The sequence below is a fragment of the Chenopodium album genome, chromosome 19 (genome assembly GCF_948465745.1).
Source record: "Chenopodium album chromosome 19, dcCheAlbu1.1, whole genome shotgun sequence".
Classification (NCBI taxonomy): domain Eukaryota; kingdom Viridiplantae; phylum Streptophyta; class Magnoliopsida; order Caryophyllales; family Amaranthaceae; genus Chenopodium; species Chenopodium album.
In genome coordinates this window covers 8,421,855-8,440,380 of record NC_137852.1, presented here as the reverse complement: position 1 = coordinate 8,440,380, position 18,526 = coordinate 8,421,855, and the positions used below count along the sequence as shown (strand labels likewise).

Here is an 18,526-nt window from a genome sequence, read left to right as displayed (position 1 = left end):
TATAGTAATTTATTTATTTTATTAATAAAAAGGAAACAATAACAACATAGTGTTTGGAAACTTAATTTTTGAAACAAAAAAAAAAAGACAAGTAATTTTCTTGCACATTTCATATTTTATTATTAAAATTCTTAGATTAAAATACACATATGGGTGGATGGTTAGCGGGTGAAAAAAATATCATCCACATCTGATCCAATCCATCATCCGCTTCATCCGTCACCCACTTCTCATCCATTTTATTCAGGTTTTCATCTATTTATTTAAAGCGGGTGGAGTGGGTTAGCGGATATCCACTTAATATTACCATCCTTACTCTGAATTCTTTCATTCAAACAAATTATAGTGGAATCCCAAAAAGAATTGGTGATTGCAAGAGTAGTCGCTAGAACTTTATGTAGGATTAAGGGAGCATTTCACCAAATTTTGCCGATTTGAAGTTATTATAGTGGCATACCAAATATCGTTTGAATGAGGGATTCGGAGGGAGACACAATATATTGTTTGATTAGAAGTAACTAGCATGATGTACCTCCGAATCCCTCATTCAAACGATATTGCTATCTACTAAAATCTTTGTAATCATGTGACAATCATATAATATCACGTGAATAAATTTGAAATTCATATGTACATATGTATAATATATCTGTATCGAACTTGACTAACTTGTTTCGTAGTTTCATAATTAGATTAATATATTTTTTTTTCTTAAACATCAAATCGCGCTATTACAATCAAATTTAACAAAATGAGAATATGAAATTAATCTTGACCAAACTTTGAAAAATCTTACTTCGCACTAATTAAGTGAAAAGTACTCTACTTAAACCAGTTGGCATCCATGCAGTAAATAATGGCTAGATACTAGATGACATGAAAATTTTACATTTTTACTCTATTACTAGATATAAGCCCGTGCGATGTACGGTTCTAGTAAATCTTTTTATTAATTTAAGATTTTTTTATATGATGATTCATTAGATATTTGGATAATATTCCTAATATCATAAGATAATTTTTTTAAAAAAATTTTAACACTAAAGTTATCTTTCGTAGGTTTATTTATTTTACGTGGCGCTTGAATTTAAAATCTCAAACCTTATTCTTTAATTTTTCTTACGTGACAATTTAATTTTTTAATAAAAATTAAATGGCAAATCATTTTATTTATTGGTTAAAATAAGTCCTTTGCAAATGCGTTTTTTTTTTTTATATTCGTTCTGTTTCAAAATGTTAGTCTCATCTAGAATCTTTTAACTATTAAAAAATAAAGGGGAATTTTCTAAATTTCTCTCTATATATAAGAAAAACATAGTGATATGAGATTTAGTTTTATTTGTTTCGATGAGTACATTATTAATATCTAATTTTTATAATATTTTTTAGGGAGAGAGTAAAGATTTTTACGATCAAAGATTTACATCCATATATGTAAAAAAGATAATCATTAGTTTTTTAAATAATTTAAATTTTTTTTTTGGTGCTCAAATAATTTAAATTTTAATTGTTCACTATTCATTATTTTTACCTAGGTGGCAAAATGCTTGAATTTTATTCGTTACTTTTTCTTAGGTGGCGAGTGAATTTTTTAATTCTAAAATAAATTATTAATCTAAAATTTTATTGGTCAAAATAATACCTTTTCTTATGTGGCGCGCCGAATGCTCTCCAAAAATGCCTACTTTATTTATATATATATATATTAGATTTAAGCGAACAATTCATTATGTAAATATTCTATCCAACAAAAAAAAAAAAAAAAAATCATACATTTTCAATAAAGAAGGTGACAATAATACGTTCATTCTTCAATTACAATTCGCAATTTCATGATTTCAATCTTCCATTAAAATAACTTCGGAATCTCCTTTGATTGCTCTCTCTCCTCGAACCACCGATTTTTGCTACTCAATAAGGTACTTCTAATTTTTTTTTTTTTTATTGAATAATTGTTTGTTTTATGAAAAAATTGAAATCAATTAATTTGATGTGATTAAATTGAAATCAGTTTATTCAATCTCAGATCTATGTTGATTTTTGCAAAATTTGCGTACACATTATTGAATTTGATCGTGTTATATAATTTTCAGATCTCATTCAACATGGATTTCATGAAGGTTGTCGATCAAGCTGTTCGTGAAATGTAATTCTTCTTAATTTAGTGTAAATGGCTATTTTAATGTCGATTAGTGTGAAATTTTGGAAATTAGGGTTTTGGTTTGATAATTTTGGGTAATTTTGAACTTTGATTGTAGCAAACGAGAGGTAAACTTGAAGGTATTGAAGGTTCCTGAGATAGAGCAAAAGGTTAGTTATTGAATTAAAGTGCATTATGTTTTTATTTGATTTATTCATTTTGTGTACGCAATTTCTGATTTATTAAATTTGGTGTTAATGGAGTGAAATTGCAATCCTGGGGTAAGATTTTAGCTATAAGAGCTTCAATTTTAGTCGATACAAAGTATGTTTTAATGTTTATATTGGGTTCTTTCATTGTATGAATCGAACGACTAAATTTCCTGTACTATTTGATCTGGATGGCTCGGGTTTGATCTGTATTTTTATTTATCTATTATGTGTGTGATCATTGTGAAGGGTATGATTTGTACTTGGCAACATGTATTTAGAACTTTTCTCAAGCTTATTAGGGAACTAATGACCAATATAAGCTCTCTTTCCATGTGTTTATTGGATAATGTTACTGATTGCGCAGTTCGGTTGTTGCAAATCTGTAGAAGTTTTTTTTGAGGTACCCCAATGTTGGACACTGTAAAATGTGATGTCTTAGAACTAAATTTTGTCGGTGAAGCATGCTCTTTTTTTTAAAAAAAAAATAAATATCTATTAAGAATTGCTTTGGCACTTAGTATTAAATTCTAATGGATAGCTGAGCAATATCACCGTCTAGCCACTAGAATTTTGAGTGTCACTTGGTTTTCTCCATGAAGATATCTTCCATTAGGAAGGGAGTCGTAGGTGGAGATTATTCCTAATCCTTGGGGGATAACCCATACATGTAAATTTCGAACTGTTTTTGTTAGTTTCAAGGTGCCTTTTTCTTTTTCTTTCCTTTTCCTGTTTTTCCCCTCATTTGCCTTGTTATTGGGTGGGCAGGATGATAATCTGGAAATGCAAGCAGGTTACTCAACTGTAATTGCCACTGGCTCCTTTTTGTTTACTTCCTCAATTTACCTTTTCTTATCTTATCTTGTATACTTCTGCATGCTTACCTGAAATCTTGTTCTTCTGTGAGCCCGGACATGGACACTTAAACTGATTTTATTGGTGCAAAAGGCGTATATCTTTGATGTACATTATACATGACATTATGTACTCTTTGGCTGGACTATGGGTGCTGTATACGATGGGTTGTTTTTCATATTTTTCATGGTGCATTGGTTTCTTTCTTTCCAATTGTACCATCAAACTGCCAAGAGAACCATCTTCCATCATTGTCTATCTATTAGTTTTTAGTAAGCTGCAAGTATTGCTTTGAGCTGTTGGCATTCACCTGAGCTTAGTCTCCGTGTCTTGCTTCTTCTAGTGGATGATAGAAGTAAAAACACGTGTGATGTGTGTTTCAATGACCATTAGACAAATAATGCCATTGTTAGTATTCTAAATTATCTGCTTGCTTTGAGCACCCTTTGATCAGATAAAACCCTTAGGAAAAGGAACTTTATAGATGATCTGTATCAGTCTACTGTTTTAACACAAGGCTTTTTGGAGAATTATCTGTGATGCTCTTATATAGTCACATATTCTAATCTAATAGAACAGCACTCCTTTTCATGCCATTTCTATGTATGAATTGAGTCCGCAAATTAGAGAGACCTGACCTACATTCATTAATCTTTCGTAGAAATTTCCCTTCTCAAGGTAGGTCCGACCTGTTCTCAATTCAGCTTCCCAGGAAATGCTTCTACTATTGTCATGGTATAGAATTCAATCAAAATTTTTGGATTGAAATTGTCACTTTGTAGGACTTAATTTTCTTGATGTCTGAGAATAGGGGAATAATCTTAGTTAAAATTATCAATGAAAATCTGACTTCAGAAGTTTATTAATGGTAAGAGTGGGTAGCTTGTTCTCTTTCTGCTGATTTTTCACACTGTGAGGTTAGATAATTGAATAGACTTTTGCAAGATAGTTAGAAAGGATCCAGTACCATGAGCTGCTTGATTGAGGTTGCTGCTTATTTTTCGGTATGAAACAATATCAACCTTGTATTATTATTGCGTTGAGTGCTAAAGTTGGGGTCAGTAATACACAACCTTACTTCTTTAGTTTAGAGCAGCAGACATTGAGTGGCACACCAAATGTCCAAATGCACTCGTACACATTAGACATAATCAAGTAACTAAATAACTAATTCAATAATATCCTGCATTATACTTTGCATTTATTGGGGATTGGGTTCTAAATCCTTGTAACAAATATTTACTTTATGAATATAAATTCTGACTACCATGATTTATGATAGGTGCTGGATGCAACTGATAATGAGCCTTGGGGTCCTCATGGAAGTGCACTGGCAGAAATAGCTGTAGCCACCAAAAAATTGTAAATTCCTGTAATCTCAAATTGTCTGACTTATTTGAGCTGAAAGGTGGATTCTGACTTTTGATTTGTTGATATGCGGCCTTTCTTCTGCTATCTGCAAGTTCTGAATGCCAGATGGTTATGAATGTTCTCTGGACAAGATTGGGAGAAACTGGCAAGGATTGGCGTTATGTTTATAAGGTACTTTAATCGTCATCTGCTGTGATTGAACTCTTTCAGCTGGCAAAGGTTTGTAATCCTAAAGAAGTCATGCTAATTTTTTGTTTCCCCTTATCTCTGCATTGGTTCTTATCCAGGCACTGGCTGTGATAGAGTATCTCATTTCCAATGGATCTGAACGAGCTGTTGATGAGATCATAGAACATACTTTTCAAATCTCAGTATGAATCCTTTTATCTTATCTATCTCAGGTTATCAGGATTTGTCCAAGAAATGTATCTTATTCCTTTTTCCTTTTTTCACATATTGCTTTGGCCTGGTAAAGTCGCTTGCAAGCTTTGAATTTGTTGAACCAAATGGAAAGGATGTGGGGATCAATGTCAGAAAGAAGGCAGAAAACATTGTAGCTCTTCTAAATAACAAGGATAAAATAGAAGCAGCCCGGAAAAAAGCTGCTAGTAACCGTGAGAAGTGCGTTTTGAAGTATTATAATCAGTGCCTAATTCCTCTGTATACATAGCAAATACTCATGAAATTTCTCGCGCATCTGTTTATAGGTATGTTGGCCTCTCATCTACAGGGATGTCGTACAAGTCAAGTTCAGCTTCTTATGGTGGTGGCAGTTCCCAGAGTAGCAACAGGTATGGAGGCTTCGGTGGCAGATATGATGATGATGGTTACAAAAGCAGAGATGAAGACTATTCTGGGCAAGATAAATTTGAGAAATTTGTTCCCAAGTCTTATCAAGGAGCTTCTGCTGAAAGGAAAACAGCTCATTATAGCAGGTAGACTGCTGAAAATTTTCCATGTTGCTTCTATTTTCTCTTTCTATTATTTTAACCCCATTTTCTTCAAAAATAATTTTTTTTTTTTTTTAACTGTAAAAATTTTAAGCCTAAATTGTAATAAACAAAGAGATTAAGGGGAAAGATATTCTCAAAAAAAAAAATAAGGGGGTTGGGGGGGGGGGGGGGGGGGGTAGGTTGAAGCTTTGATTGATAACAAACGATTTTCGCAAGTTAGCAGCTTTTGGCTGCAAGTCTCCACTAGCGACTTTAGTTTACAACTCTAAGCATCAATATCACAATCCTCATGCCCTTCTACTGCTAAGCTACTTGCCTTTTATAATCAAGCAAACAAAAGGTGACATAATATTGATTATGTTTGTCCTTGCTCAAGAGTATCAGAATTCAGTCCCATGTTGCCAGTTTGCCACACCCTTTAGTGCTGCCTTAATTAGTTGTCTTCTTTTCATCTTTTGCTTAAGTGTCTTCTGCCCCCCTTTTGCTGCTCACATCACTCTTTTGGTCACTTCATTACGTTTACTCTATATTTTCTGTCTTCAACTCTTTCGGTATAAATTTACCTATAACAAAGGAAATATAGTCAAAGATGAAGAACAGAATGGAGAGGGATGGGAGACCTTGAGTGATAGAAAAAGGAGTGAGATGATATGTTCCTCTGGAATATCATTTTATGGTCCTTCATCTTGGTATATGCTTTTTTCTCCAATTTTCATAGGTATATGCTTGTTAGGAGCAGTAAACATTGATCATTAGGAAAATATTATCTATATGAAGGGGTGTTGGCAACTGACTACACTACCGTATGTTGAGCTCATTACTCTCTAAAACAGGGTCGCGAATTTAAGATATGTTTTTTGGGGGATTTTATGGCTTATCTGCTGCCTTAGTTTGTGGACTATTTCTTGGCCATTCCACTTATGTTGAAATCCTCATGTTATGAAGATTATAATCTTCTTCTATGTTTTAATGGTCACTATTTCCATTACTCGCATCCTGGCAACTTGGCAAGAGATTTTACTCTTGTGAAATGTTTATTCCACCAGAATTCAACTATATTAATCTTCCAGTAGCCACCTTCTTTTTTATCATCCACACCAATAAAAGTTGATATACATGCTGTCAAAGAGTGATTTTTTTTTTTAGCTGTTGTTTGGTGCTTAAACTTTTTCTAACAAGTCTATCGCATAGTAAAAAAATAATTTACAATCACTATTAAACTTTTTCTAACAAGTCTATGCTGTCAAAGAGTGATTTTTTTTAGCTGTTATTTGCCAAGTCACGGTCGTTGTGTGTGACTTGGCAAATTGATTTTTTATTTTAATCACTGTTATCCAAGAATTTAGTTATACATTTTAGATTTTTGTTGAAAAAATACCCTTTAGAACCGTGATTTTATATATATTTTTTTGACGATATATTATTATAAGCTTCTAACCAATGTAAAATGCTTATGAACGTCCCTTATATGTCGCTGTAATAGAAACATTTCTATGTATAATAGCCTTGATAAAAAGATGATAACTTTTTTTTTTTGGGAATTAAGAATTTTATTGCCAAAAACAAAGTTACAAACTTACAAAAAGCTAAGTTGTAACAACACCAAACACCACAAACCGAAAAGGCCAAACCAACACCAAAAGTCCAAGAATCAACTCAAACCACCTTCTAGGAAGGGTGCTTGAGAGAAACAAGGACAGCTACTGGACTCAAGCTCACAGCCACCTTCTAGAAAGGGTTCTGAGAGCCAGGATCAGACAAAGAAACCTAAGACAAAACAGCAAGCAACAAAAGACAAAACAGCAACAAAAAGGAACAAAAATATCCAATAGCCACCAGCTGCCAAAGCAAAAACCATCAACCAACAGCAGCAGCAGCAGAGCAAAATAGCAGCAGCAGGACAGAACAGCAGCAGAAGCAAAACAGAAACAGCAGCAACAACAGACTTGCTGTATCAGTAAGCTGTCAGAGCAGAGCACCGGCAGGGGCAAGAGCAGCTGCAAACCAGAAAACCAGGCTGCACCCAAAAACAAAACTGCAGCAAGCAAGCAGACTGCAGAACAGAACAACAACAGCAGCAGGAACCAGAACAAACGGCAACTCCCTGCAAATCAACTAAGCAGAAAATTACACAATCAAATAGTTGCTTCCAGCTGGAATTATCCCTAACTAGAGCATCAGCAGGCTTGCAACAACCATTGAACAAAACTGCATTTCTCTGTATCCAAATACCATAAACAGTTTCAGTGAAAGCAACTTGGATCACTTTGTTTTTTAATCTAGAACTTCTGCAGATTTTCTTCAGCTAAACAATTTCATCATCAAATTTCTACACAGGCTTGGGGACATGTAAAATACTCAACACCTTGCTCCAAACCTGTCTAGAGTAATCACAATCAAAGAATAGGTGTTGAACACTTTCATCACTATTCAAGCAAAAGAAACACCTTGGATCACATGAGATGTGCCATTCAAGCAACCTATCCTTAGTAACAAGCCTATCCCATAAAGCTAGCCACAAGATAAACACACTTTTAGGAGTAGCCAAGTTGTGACAAATGACTATTTTCCAAGGGACCTTAGGAACTTGAGGCCTAATAGCAGCATAAAGTTTCTTGATCTTCACCATATTGCCTTGCATGAAACCATCCCATCCACCTTGATCATTCACAATATCTCTGCAACTGGGGATTTTCTTCGAAAACCAAGAGCATTTAGCAGGGATAGGAGTGGTCCAACAATCTTTATGCTTGAAATAATAAACATGAACCCACTTAACCCAAAGATTATCAGCCTTGTGAGCAATATCCCACAGTAACTTTGTGATAGGTGCCTTATTCCACTCAGGGAGAGAAAGTAAGTTCCAGCCACCACAAACTTTAGGAAGACAGACATAATTCCAAGCAACCAAAGATTTACCTGAATCTAGCCTCAATCTCTTTCAAGATTTTCTTTGGTAAGATAAAAATTTGAGCCCAATATGTGTGAATACCAAACAACACACTCTTAACCAATTGAAGCCTCCCAGCATAAGACAAGTGTTTAGCCATCCACCCTTGAATTCTAGCAGTCACTTTCTCCACTAGAGGCCTACACTGAGCAATTGTAAGCTTCTTAGAAGAGAGAGGGACCCCAATATATCTAAAGGGAATAGAACCTTGAGAGACACCAAGAAGCTCTCTAAGCTCAGATTGAACATCAATAGAAACTCCACCAAAGTAAACTTCACTTTTATCAAGGTTAGCAGAGAGGCCTGAAGCATCAGAAAATTTTAAGAAGGCTTGGAAGAGAAGCTTAACAGAAACACTATCAGCTCTAGAAAACATCAACAGATCATCAGCAAACATCATATGAGTTAGGTTTAACTTTTCACATCTAGGATGAAAGTTGAAGTCAGGAGTTAACCTAAGCTCATCAAGGCACCTCGACAGGTATTCCATACCAATAGCAAAAAGAAAGGGAGACATAGAATCACCCTGCCTTAAGCCTTTCTTAGCTTCAAAGGGAGGGGCAGGAAAACCATTGAGAAGAATAGAATAGGAGACAGAAGTGAGGCAAGTCCAGATCCAATTAATAAACCTCTGAGGAAAACCAAGCTCCTGCATAACAGTAATCAAGAAACCCCACTCAACTGATTCATAGGCTTTCTTCAGATCCACCTTAACCATGCATCTAGGTGAAATGAATTTGTAATCATAGCCTTTGATCAACTCGGTTGCAAGAAGGATATTATCCCCAATATGCTTGCCAGGGATGAAACCTGCTTGTGCATCATCAATGACCTCACCAATGATAGCAGCAAGTCTAGCAGCTATGACCTTAGAAATAAGCTTATAGACCACAGTGCAACAAGCTATAGGCCTAAAATCCTTAACATGAGAAGCATTAGGGATTTTAGGAACAAGAGTAATAGTTGTGCGATTCCACTGCTTAGGCAAGATCCCTTCAGTAAAGAAATCCATAACACTAGCATAAATATCATCTTTCACAATATGCCAAGCTATCTTAAAGAAAAAGGAGTTAAACCCATCAATACCAGGAGCCATAGTGTTATCAATTCCCTTAAGAGCATCATCAATTTCAGCATGGGAGACAGGCTGAATAAGATAGCTCTGAGCAACAGAGCTAAGCTGTTTACCTCTCCTCATAGTAACAAGATCAATAGCAGGAAGCCTAGAAGCCTTAGTCCCTAAAAGAGACTTATAGAAAGAGATGATCTCATGAGAAATAGAATCAGGATCCTTAAGCAACACCTGGTTTGAATCAAAGATAGAGTCAATTCTGTTCCTTGCTTGCCTAGTCTTCATCACTAATTAAAAATAATGAGAATTGCCATCTCCAAGCTTAATCCAGTTAATCCTAGACTTTTGCTTGAAGATACTTTCTTGAATATCATTCCAGTGTTTAACAACTTTAATGGCCTCAGCTTCCTTTGCATACAAATCCAAATCATCAGTATTCTGAGCCATTAAGTTCTGAATTTCATCAAGCTTAGCATTAGCTTGATCAATCTTCTCAGCAATATTGCCAAACTGTTTGCTGTTAAGAGATTTGATACTAGACTTTACAGATTTAAGTTTCTGCCAAACAGAACTACCAGAACACCAAGCCTGAGAAACAATATCAAGAAAATCAGGATGATCAGCAATACAGTTCAGAAATCTGAATGGTCTACCCTTCCCAGCAGGAGCAGGACAAATATCCAAAAGAACTGGGCTATGATCAGATAAACAAGGGGGAAGATAGACAGTTTCAACATGACCATGAGAATCTAACCAAGCTTGGTTACCAAGGACTATCAATTCTAAAAAGAATTCTAGGACCAGAATGGGCCTTATTTGACCAAGAATAGAAAGATCCTTTGCTAACAAAACTCTGAAAATCTCTATTCTCATAATCAGTAACATCATTACCATGAAGCCTATCTGAAGAGGTAAACACAGAATTAAAATCACCAGCACATATCCAAGGAGAATGATGAATAGAGAGATTTCTGATCCCTTCCCACATAGGAAGTCTATCATGAATAGAGTGAAGCCCATAGATGATAGTGAGGTGAATTTGAGTAGAAAGATCCTTAGAAAGGACATTGCAATGAATGAACTGCTCATGAACTTTTAAAACAATGACATTTACTCTATCTGCATTCCAACCAAGCCAAATCCTCCCTTTGGGGGAGCAATCATAATTACAAACCCAAATCCAAGAAGAGCCAAATTTCTTTTGAAACTTAGCAACATTATTCAATTTAACTTTTGTTTTAAGAATACCAAGAACATCAACTGAATGAGAGTGAAGAAGCCTCTTTACAGAGGCAACTTTGCCGCCCCTGACATTCCATATAGAGAAAATCATGTGACCAAAGGGGGATTAACCTCACCCCCGATTGGATTGATAGTAAAACCACCAGTACCTTCTGATTCATCTTCAATTAAAGCCACAAAAGCATTTGAAACAGCTGGATGATTAACTCTAACATGCTGACTCCTTGTCTTTCTCCCAACTAACCTCCAACCTGCATCTGAATCATTTAGAGAAGTAGAAACACTTGGAGTAATGATAGACTGCCCATGGACTGTACAATCAGCAGCAGGAACAGCAGAAACAGCAGCAGGAACAGTAGCAGGAACAACAGCAGGAACAGCAGGAACTTTAGCAACCCAGGCTTGCTGCTTAGGAGCTGCAGTTACAGAATGCTTAGGAGCTGCAGTAAGCTTGGGTGCTGCAGTCTTTTTAGGGGCTGCTGGAACTGTGACAGAACAATCATGGCCCACTTTGTTGCATTTATAACATAAGGGGGGGGTCCATTCATAGACTACTTTAAGTTCCAAGGTTTCCTTCAAGGGGCTCTACACAAAAACAGATTTAGGCAAAGGCTTGGTAACATCAATTTCTATCAGAATTCTAGCAAAAGAAACTCTTAGTTGCCTTGTAGTACATTCATCAGAGCAAATTGGAATACCAAGTAAACTTCCAATACGACTAAGAGTTTCAGGACCCCAGCAATTTAAAGGTAAATTTGGGAACTTAACCCATAGTGGAACAGTTCTCAGAATTTCAGCCCCAAAATCAAATTTAGAGCTCCACGGTTTAACAATTGCTGGTTTCCCCATGAACATATGTGGACCAGAGCAAAGAATAGCATCCTTATCACTAACTGAGCAACAATTAATGATAAAATACCCATCATCATGCCAAAATATGTCTGGTTTTTTCACATCACTCCATTATTGAACTATAAAACGATGAACAGCAGCAATAGTAGGATAATTACCAACAACATAGAAGACTAAAGCATTAGACCATTTCTTATTACCTTCCATAAGTTCAGAGTCCTGCAGCTAAGCTACCTGTTTCCCATCTTGAACCATCGGGGCAACATAAGACAGGGGCGCTCCCTTAGCAGTCAACTTCCCAGAGAATGAATCAGGCCGATCTTCACCATCTTTGTGTGTGTTCTGCTCCGGGGGAGGTATAGAAAAAGAATCGGGAACAGTTGGCTCAGATCGATGATCAGCCGCTCCAGCATCCAATGGAACAGTACCCCCAGAAACCCTAGGTACTATTCTATTGGAAATCGAAGATGATGGTCTAGAAATGGCACAGCTGCCAGTCCCTTATTTTCCTTAAAAAACAGGAAAAAAGGGACAGTTCGAAACAAGTTTCTCACGCGACAAGGCAACTGAGAAAACCGAATTCGCCTCCTCGGTGCGCTTTCTATGCTTATATACATACGATTTTGAAATCCAAAGCTTGGTTGGTGAAGGGAACAAGTACTTCCCGCTTAAGACCGTTTAGATAGTCAGGAGTGTTATCCTCGAGGGAGGTTCAATCCACCACCAACGCCTAACGATTCTGCTATTTTGGTGGCCGCTGATTCGCACGAAGCTGGTCCCTCTGGGGAAAAGGCATGTATTCAAAGTTTCGTGTCCAGTCCGCTCTGTACCTGCTAATGTTCCTGGCTAAATACATGTCGAAATCTTTTGTACGAGCGTAGTATTCTTTATCTAGATCCTCCGGGGGCGAGGGCCAAACTCCACTTCGCTCTGCTCTAAGGGTACTATTCAAACTGCTAACTATGATTCGGATTTTCTGCCAGACTTCAGGTTCCCTACCCGTTCTAAAAGAAAAAAAGGCATGTCGAATCCCAGGGTAAGACCTAAACCACTAATTCCGTCTAATCGGCTTGGCCTATCTCCAGGTATTCCCTTAAAAAGAATGTCATCCAGCTCCTCCAAAAGCATAGCTTTAGCTATTACAACCTCTCTTTCACTCCTTTCGAGCGACGCGACGGGGGTAACAAAATATAGCAGCACGGCGGTCCCTTATTTTCCTTAAAAAACAGGAAAAAAGGGACAAATCGGCAAGAAAACCGCAAGAACGGCCCTGAGAAAACCGAATTCGCCCCAACCTCGAATTCGGATTTTCGAAGGACGCGACCCCCACCCACGGGGGGAGCACAACCGAGTAGCGAAGCTACGACGGCGAATTCGGTTTTCTCAGGGCCGTTCTTGCGGTTTTCTTGCCGATTTGTCCCTTTTTTCCTGTTTTTTAAGGAAAATAAGGGACTCAAAAAAATTCAGAAGACCTCTGTTCCCCTTTTTGCCTTTTTTATAGCTTGAGACAAGTTGATTCGTGAGTTGGTTCTGAAAGGGCCGGTAAATCATCGGCTACACAACCATTGCCGTCTTGTCATTCCGAGCTGCTTATTAGGCAGCCTCGAAATGGTTCAATGGTCACTTACGTCAGCAAAGAGTGCAATAGTTTCAGCATCACTCCGGGGAATAGAACCACAAGATGGATTGACCAGTGCCGGCGCCGGAGTGACAAGTTCATCTGCCTCCTGAATCGGGCTTGGAACAAAAGTAGAACCAGAGTTTCGCAAATTATGCAAAATCGAATCTAGCACTGGATCAGTAGAACTTCTATGCTGTACTAATTGAGGTGTAGGATTGTTCTGCTTCTTCTTCTTAGCCATCGGAGATCAAGATTGATGAAGAAACCGATCAAAATCAAAGAACCATGGAGAAGAGAGAGAAGAGAGAAAGTCAACGAAAGTCAAACCTCAATAATTGATTCAACACAGACCCTTCTGTTGGTATGATAACTTCTAATATGTTAACGTAACAGTTTTCAGAATGGCATTTATAGGAATGGAAAATTTAAACAATTTACAGTTCTGGCTTTATGTACCAGAATGGCTTGATATGTTTCCATACTGTGTGTGTGTGTGCGCTTTAACACTGACCATACTACCATATCATTTCTAGGGTAGATTTAGTGCCCTGGTCGGTAGAGGCTGTTGAAATTCTTAATATTAGAACAGGGTAAACACCTCGAAGCTTGCTTGTAGAATTTAAGTTTTTTCTTATTCCTGAGCAAGTAAATCTATGAGCTTTCTTAGTGATCGAATAACTGTTCTGAAGAGTGGAATGTTGAGGAGAAGGCTGAGTGTTGCATTTTTTAGATCTATGATTCTTTACCAAAGGTAGGAGTCTGCATGTGGTTTGCTGGCTCTCTTCCACCCATGCTTTTGTACTTACTGGAAATAGCCATGAAATTGTGAATTGTAGAATATAGTCTCATTTTGGCTGATTATATGTTGTTTATGCAGCAAAAATCAGGATCTTCCTTCGGCAGGTTCTGCAAAAGATGAATACTCTTCCATTTCAAAACAGAATGCTAACACTCCTTCAAATGGTCAGTTAGATGAAGATGACGATGATTTTGACCCTCGGGGAACTGCTGCAACAAGTAAGTCCTCGGGATTAATTCCCGTTGAAGTTAATTTCGTACACATCAATTTTTTTTTCCCTTAATTTTTATTCAATGGTCAATCGATGTCTAAGCATAAAATTCATTTTAGGGCCTTCATTTGATGGTTTTTTTTTTTTTTGGTTAATTTTCTTTTCACTCATTTTATGGGATCTAGAGTTCAATCTAAATCTTTTGGACGAGGATATAAAGGCTAGTGTAAACTAAAGATGAGGTACTGTTGAGGTTCCACTGCTAATTGAATGCTCGAAATTGTACTTTGTTCTGTGCGATTTCCTGATGATGGTTAATTTATGCCTCCTGTCTAAACAAGGAGTTGTTGGATGCGTATCTCAAATTTCTAATATAAGAAACTTCCCAATGGAATTGATTAGGGCCCACATTGGCATACGTTACATTTAGAGGCTACTAAATCAGATGTTGCAACTTATGGATGTAGTAGAAGATAAACCATCTTGTGTTGAATTAGATGCTATTACTTATGGATGTAGTGGAACTCGTATTTTCTTGTATGAGTTTTACTTTTTTGTGGAGGAATGAGTCTAGATTAGATATTGTTAAATTACTGTTACAGAGCACAATCTTTGGCAGATAAGTGTAGGACAAAAAAATGCAAAGTATGCTGTCCTATACTATTTGAGTTATTGATTCAAGACTTACCAACATATTATCTTGATTACTACAAAGCCAGGTTGGATAGCTGTGTTGGTGTCTCTTTTGCTCTAAATGACAAAGTGCTGCGTATATACAAAGACATCCGGATCTCACAAGCTTCTATAATATTACTTTTGGGTTCTTCAAAAAATCTAAAAAAAAAAAAACACTTTTGGGGATTATGGTGATTAATATGTGAGATTTTGATGTCGATATATTGAGCTTTGAATGATTGCTTAGCAGTGAAGTAGTCATGATGCATAATGTGTTTTAAGGCAAAGCATGATTAATTTCCTTGCAAGAATCCATGTGTTCTTTGTTATTCACATATCTATGATTATGTGGCTTTTCTGTGAAGTATGAACAAATACTTGACTGATGTCACTGACTATGTCTTAATATCAAATTGTCATTGATTTTATGGGATTTTCTGGGTAGGAGCCTGAATGCAACACACAACATTCATTAGTTGGTGCATAAGCATAACTGATATTAGAAAGACTTTTCTTATTTATAAGGAAAGTTAGGACTAGTCCTCTAACTAATTCATTGAAGTTGAAAGCCACTCTTACCGTTGGAGCTTCAGATGCTGCTTTAGCTCCTATTTACCTGCAGATCTCACCATATTTTGCTGCTACTTCTTATTGTTCCAATATATGCATTTACTTGCAGAGCCTGCTCCTGCAACTTCACAACAAGTGGATCTGTTTGGAGACAGTTTAATTGGAGACCTCTTGGATGCACCTACAATTGCTCCTCCACAAAGCAATGCTGTAAGTAGCAAGTCCTCCGATGTTGATCTATTTGCAGATGCTGATTTTGTTTCAGCTGCCCCTCCAGTGGAAGGAAGAGGGAATTCTCAAACTCAGGTTGGTTGCTCATTGTTAGTTTTTCATTTTTCCCATGAATAGTTAGGGTTTCATTCATTCTTTCTCTTTGCTTTGCAGCTTTCCACTATTTACATGTATGACAGGTTTCCATTTTAGAACCGTGTGATGTGTGTAAGGAAAAGAATTACTATTATGCTTTTTGGTCTGCATGGTTTGTGACGAAAAACCCTGTCTTGTGGAGGTCTTCATGTGGGAAGCATGGATGTTATAGCCTGCGAGTCATTCTTTTTTTGTACCATCTGTTTCCAACACTGCTAACTTAAATTATTGTGTACAATCATGCAGGCCAATATTGATCTATTTGCTGCCCAACCTGCACCATCCACTGCACAACCAGCACCATCGGCTGCAATGTCTTCAACAATGGACTTCTTTGCAGCATCTGATCCAGTTGTTCCACCTACAAAGTCTGAAAGCACTGGGTCATCAAATGTGAATTTTGTAGATCCATTTGCAACTATTCCATTGGACAGCTTTGATGGATCTAATGTTTTCGGAGCTTTTGCTGCTCAAACTGATCAATCATCTGCAGCACCCACAGAAAATCCCCTTGTGAATAATGCTGCGTTGGATTTGAATACCAAATCCTTACCTGAAACAAAAGCACCTCCAAAAAATGACAACTTCCAGGTTAAATCTGGAATTTGGTCTGATTCTTTGAGCCGTGGACTGATTGATCTTAATATATCTGCTCGTAAGTTTTTCTATCTTTGGTAAATTATTTTGATTCTTCCACTTTTAATCAATGGTTCAAATATCTTTGTGTGATTGAACTTTGGCTGGTCATAGTTGCAATTGATACATAGACTTTTTCAGCAAATAAAACTGAAATGCAACATTTGTTTTTGTCTGAGTCAACAAATTTCGGCAGTGGAATGGTTGAATTCATTTTTCGTCTGGTTTTGTGTTTTCACACTCCAGTATTGAACCTTCCTTTTCAGGTTTGCACTTGTCCATGTGCTGGGATTGTAAAAAATGTTTGCATGTGTTGGCTCTCTCGTCCAACAACTTAGTTGGATGTCTTGTTGTATCTTTAATTGTTCTTAAGAATTAAAAATTGAAAGTGTGGTTATCAAACAGACGTCAATGTATGATGACTCTTGAGAAGTGCTTTAGATGTCCATACAATCATACATGTTAAAAGTAGTAAAACAAATGTTCTTGTCGTGATTGCTAGTCCGGTGGTAGAGGTGTTCAGAAGCGGTAGACCCTGAAATTTGGTTGAGGCACCAAAGATAGATCTGTTAATCTAATTTCCAATTTGTGGAGGTGTTCATTTGAAGATACAGGGTTCTCTTCACTTCCACCACCCCCTTTTCTTGTTGGGTGAAAGAGAAGAAGCATTTTGCTTCTGTATACGTAGTAATTTGTTGCTTGTGCTCATTATTGTGCTAATGAGGTATGAAATATTTTGGAATCATTGGTGTTGATAATTTACATTTATATGAACTCTGTGCAGCCAAGAAGGTAAATCTGTCAGATATTGGAATAGTTGGTTTGAGTGATGGTTCAGAGGAGAAGCAGAAGGCACCTGCGACATCATATATGGGTATGGGTTTGGGTACAGGTATGGGTATGAGTATGGGTATGGGTAACGGCACAGGTACGGGTTTGGGTACGAGTACTGGATTTGGTGGAACTGGTGTTAATCCAACAACCGGCGGGGATGATTTTTTCTCAAGCTTCACCAGCAGCAGCCAGTATCAGTTTGGTGGCTTCCAGAAATGATACAATCCATTTTAATAGGATTCTTTTGGTGACCTCAATATTTGTTTGTTTGATGGGAGGCTTAATTTTCAAGCATTTTTTCAGCATGGTGGTCTAGATTATTTTTCGAAGAATGCCATATTGTGTTCTGATATTTCATCAAAGTGAGTTATTAGAGCCTATAATGCAGATTAATGAGGAGCTTTATTTTGAGTGCACCCGCTACTCTGTATGTAATGTTGTATTTACTTAAGAGGGATATGATGTCTCGATTCTGTTCTGTGTTCATGTATTTGAAATTTTGAAATATTTGAATGAATTGCGTTTATATGTTGTATAAAGACTTAAAGAGCTATGATTTATGTGAACCAAATTGGTAGAGTATATGATTTTTCAGAAAATTGAATGCCAATTCCTTCGTTTGTTTACCCTAGTTTTATTTATTTATGTTATTCTCTATTTATATTCCTTGTTTTTCCATATAATTGTTCTACATTTAGGACAATAAATTTTGCTACTTGAAGGTTCCTATAGCTTATTCTGGTGAATGTTACTGTGTTATGGGGAGGGGATGAGTTTTTAGCGATATTTAATAAAATCCATATTGACATGAGTATCATTGTTGGCCATAAGATTTTAAGTAGTACTCAACACATTGTTTTTAGCGAAATTGTTTTTTGGTAACTACTTTTGCTTCGGAAACCACAAATGTGTATACACGTTTATTGTGTTTGTGTACAAGACTAACCGGATAATTAGAGCTAAGATTAACAGCTTGAGTGGTATTCGGCTCTAAAGATTGAATCTCATTTACATCATTTACCTATTACGACTCTTGATACATCGTCAGCCTGGCAATTTTTCCTTACAAATGCAACAATTCACTTGGATGATTTAACATAGGTGAGGAGAACTGGAGAAGCATACAAATTAAGAGTGGGACAGACATAAAGATATTAGTACCAGGCATGC

General features: G+C 36.7%; 1 protein-coding gene across 2 annotated transcripts; it reads left to right on the top strand.

Annotated features, from left to right (window-relative positions):
- Positions 1 to 1,736: 1,736 nt before the first annotated feature.
- Positions 1,737 to 17,938, top strand: LOC145595856 (clathrin interactor EPSIN 1-like). Of its 2 annotated transcripts, XM_081652289.1 has the most exons (12): positions 1,737 to 1,919; positions 2,094 to 2,146; positions 2,259 to 2,310; positions 4,487 to 4,566; positions 4,668 to 4,746; positions 4,863 to 4,946; positions 5,051 to 5,196; positions 5,283 to 5,510; positions 14,143 to 14,282; positions 15,630 to 15,826; positions 16,133 to 16,541; positions 17,307 to 17,938. In XM_081652289.1, the coding sequence occupies exons 2-12, from the start codon at positions 2,106 to 2,108 to the stop codon at positions 17,573 to 17,575; spliced, it is 1,725 nt and encodes a 574-aa protein (XP_081508415.1). In that variant the 5' UTR covers positions 1,737 to 1,919; positions 2,094 to 2,105; the 3' UTR covers positions 17,576 to 17,938. The 2 variants fall into 2 exon arrangements, with proteins under 2 accessions (XP_081508415.1, XP_081508416.1); XM_081652290.1 differs by lacking the exons at positions 1,737 to 1,919; positions 2,094 to 2,146; positions 2,259 to 2,310 and adding an exon at positions 3,126 to 3,153.
- The last annotated feature ends 588 nt before the right edge of the window (positions 17,939 to 18,526 follow it).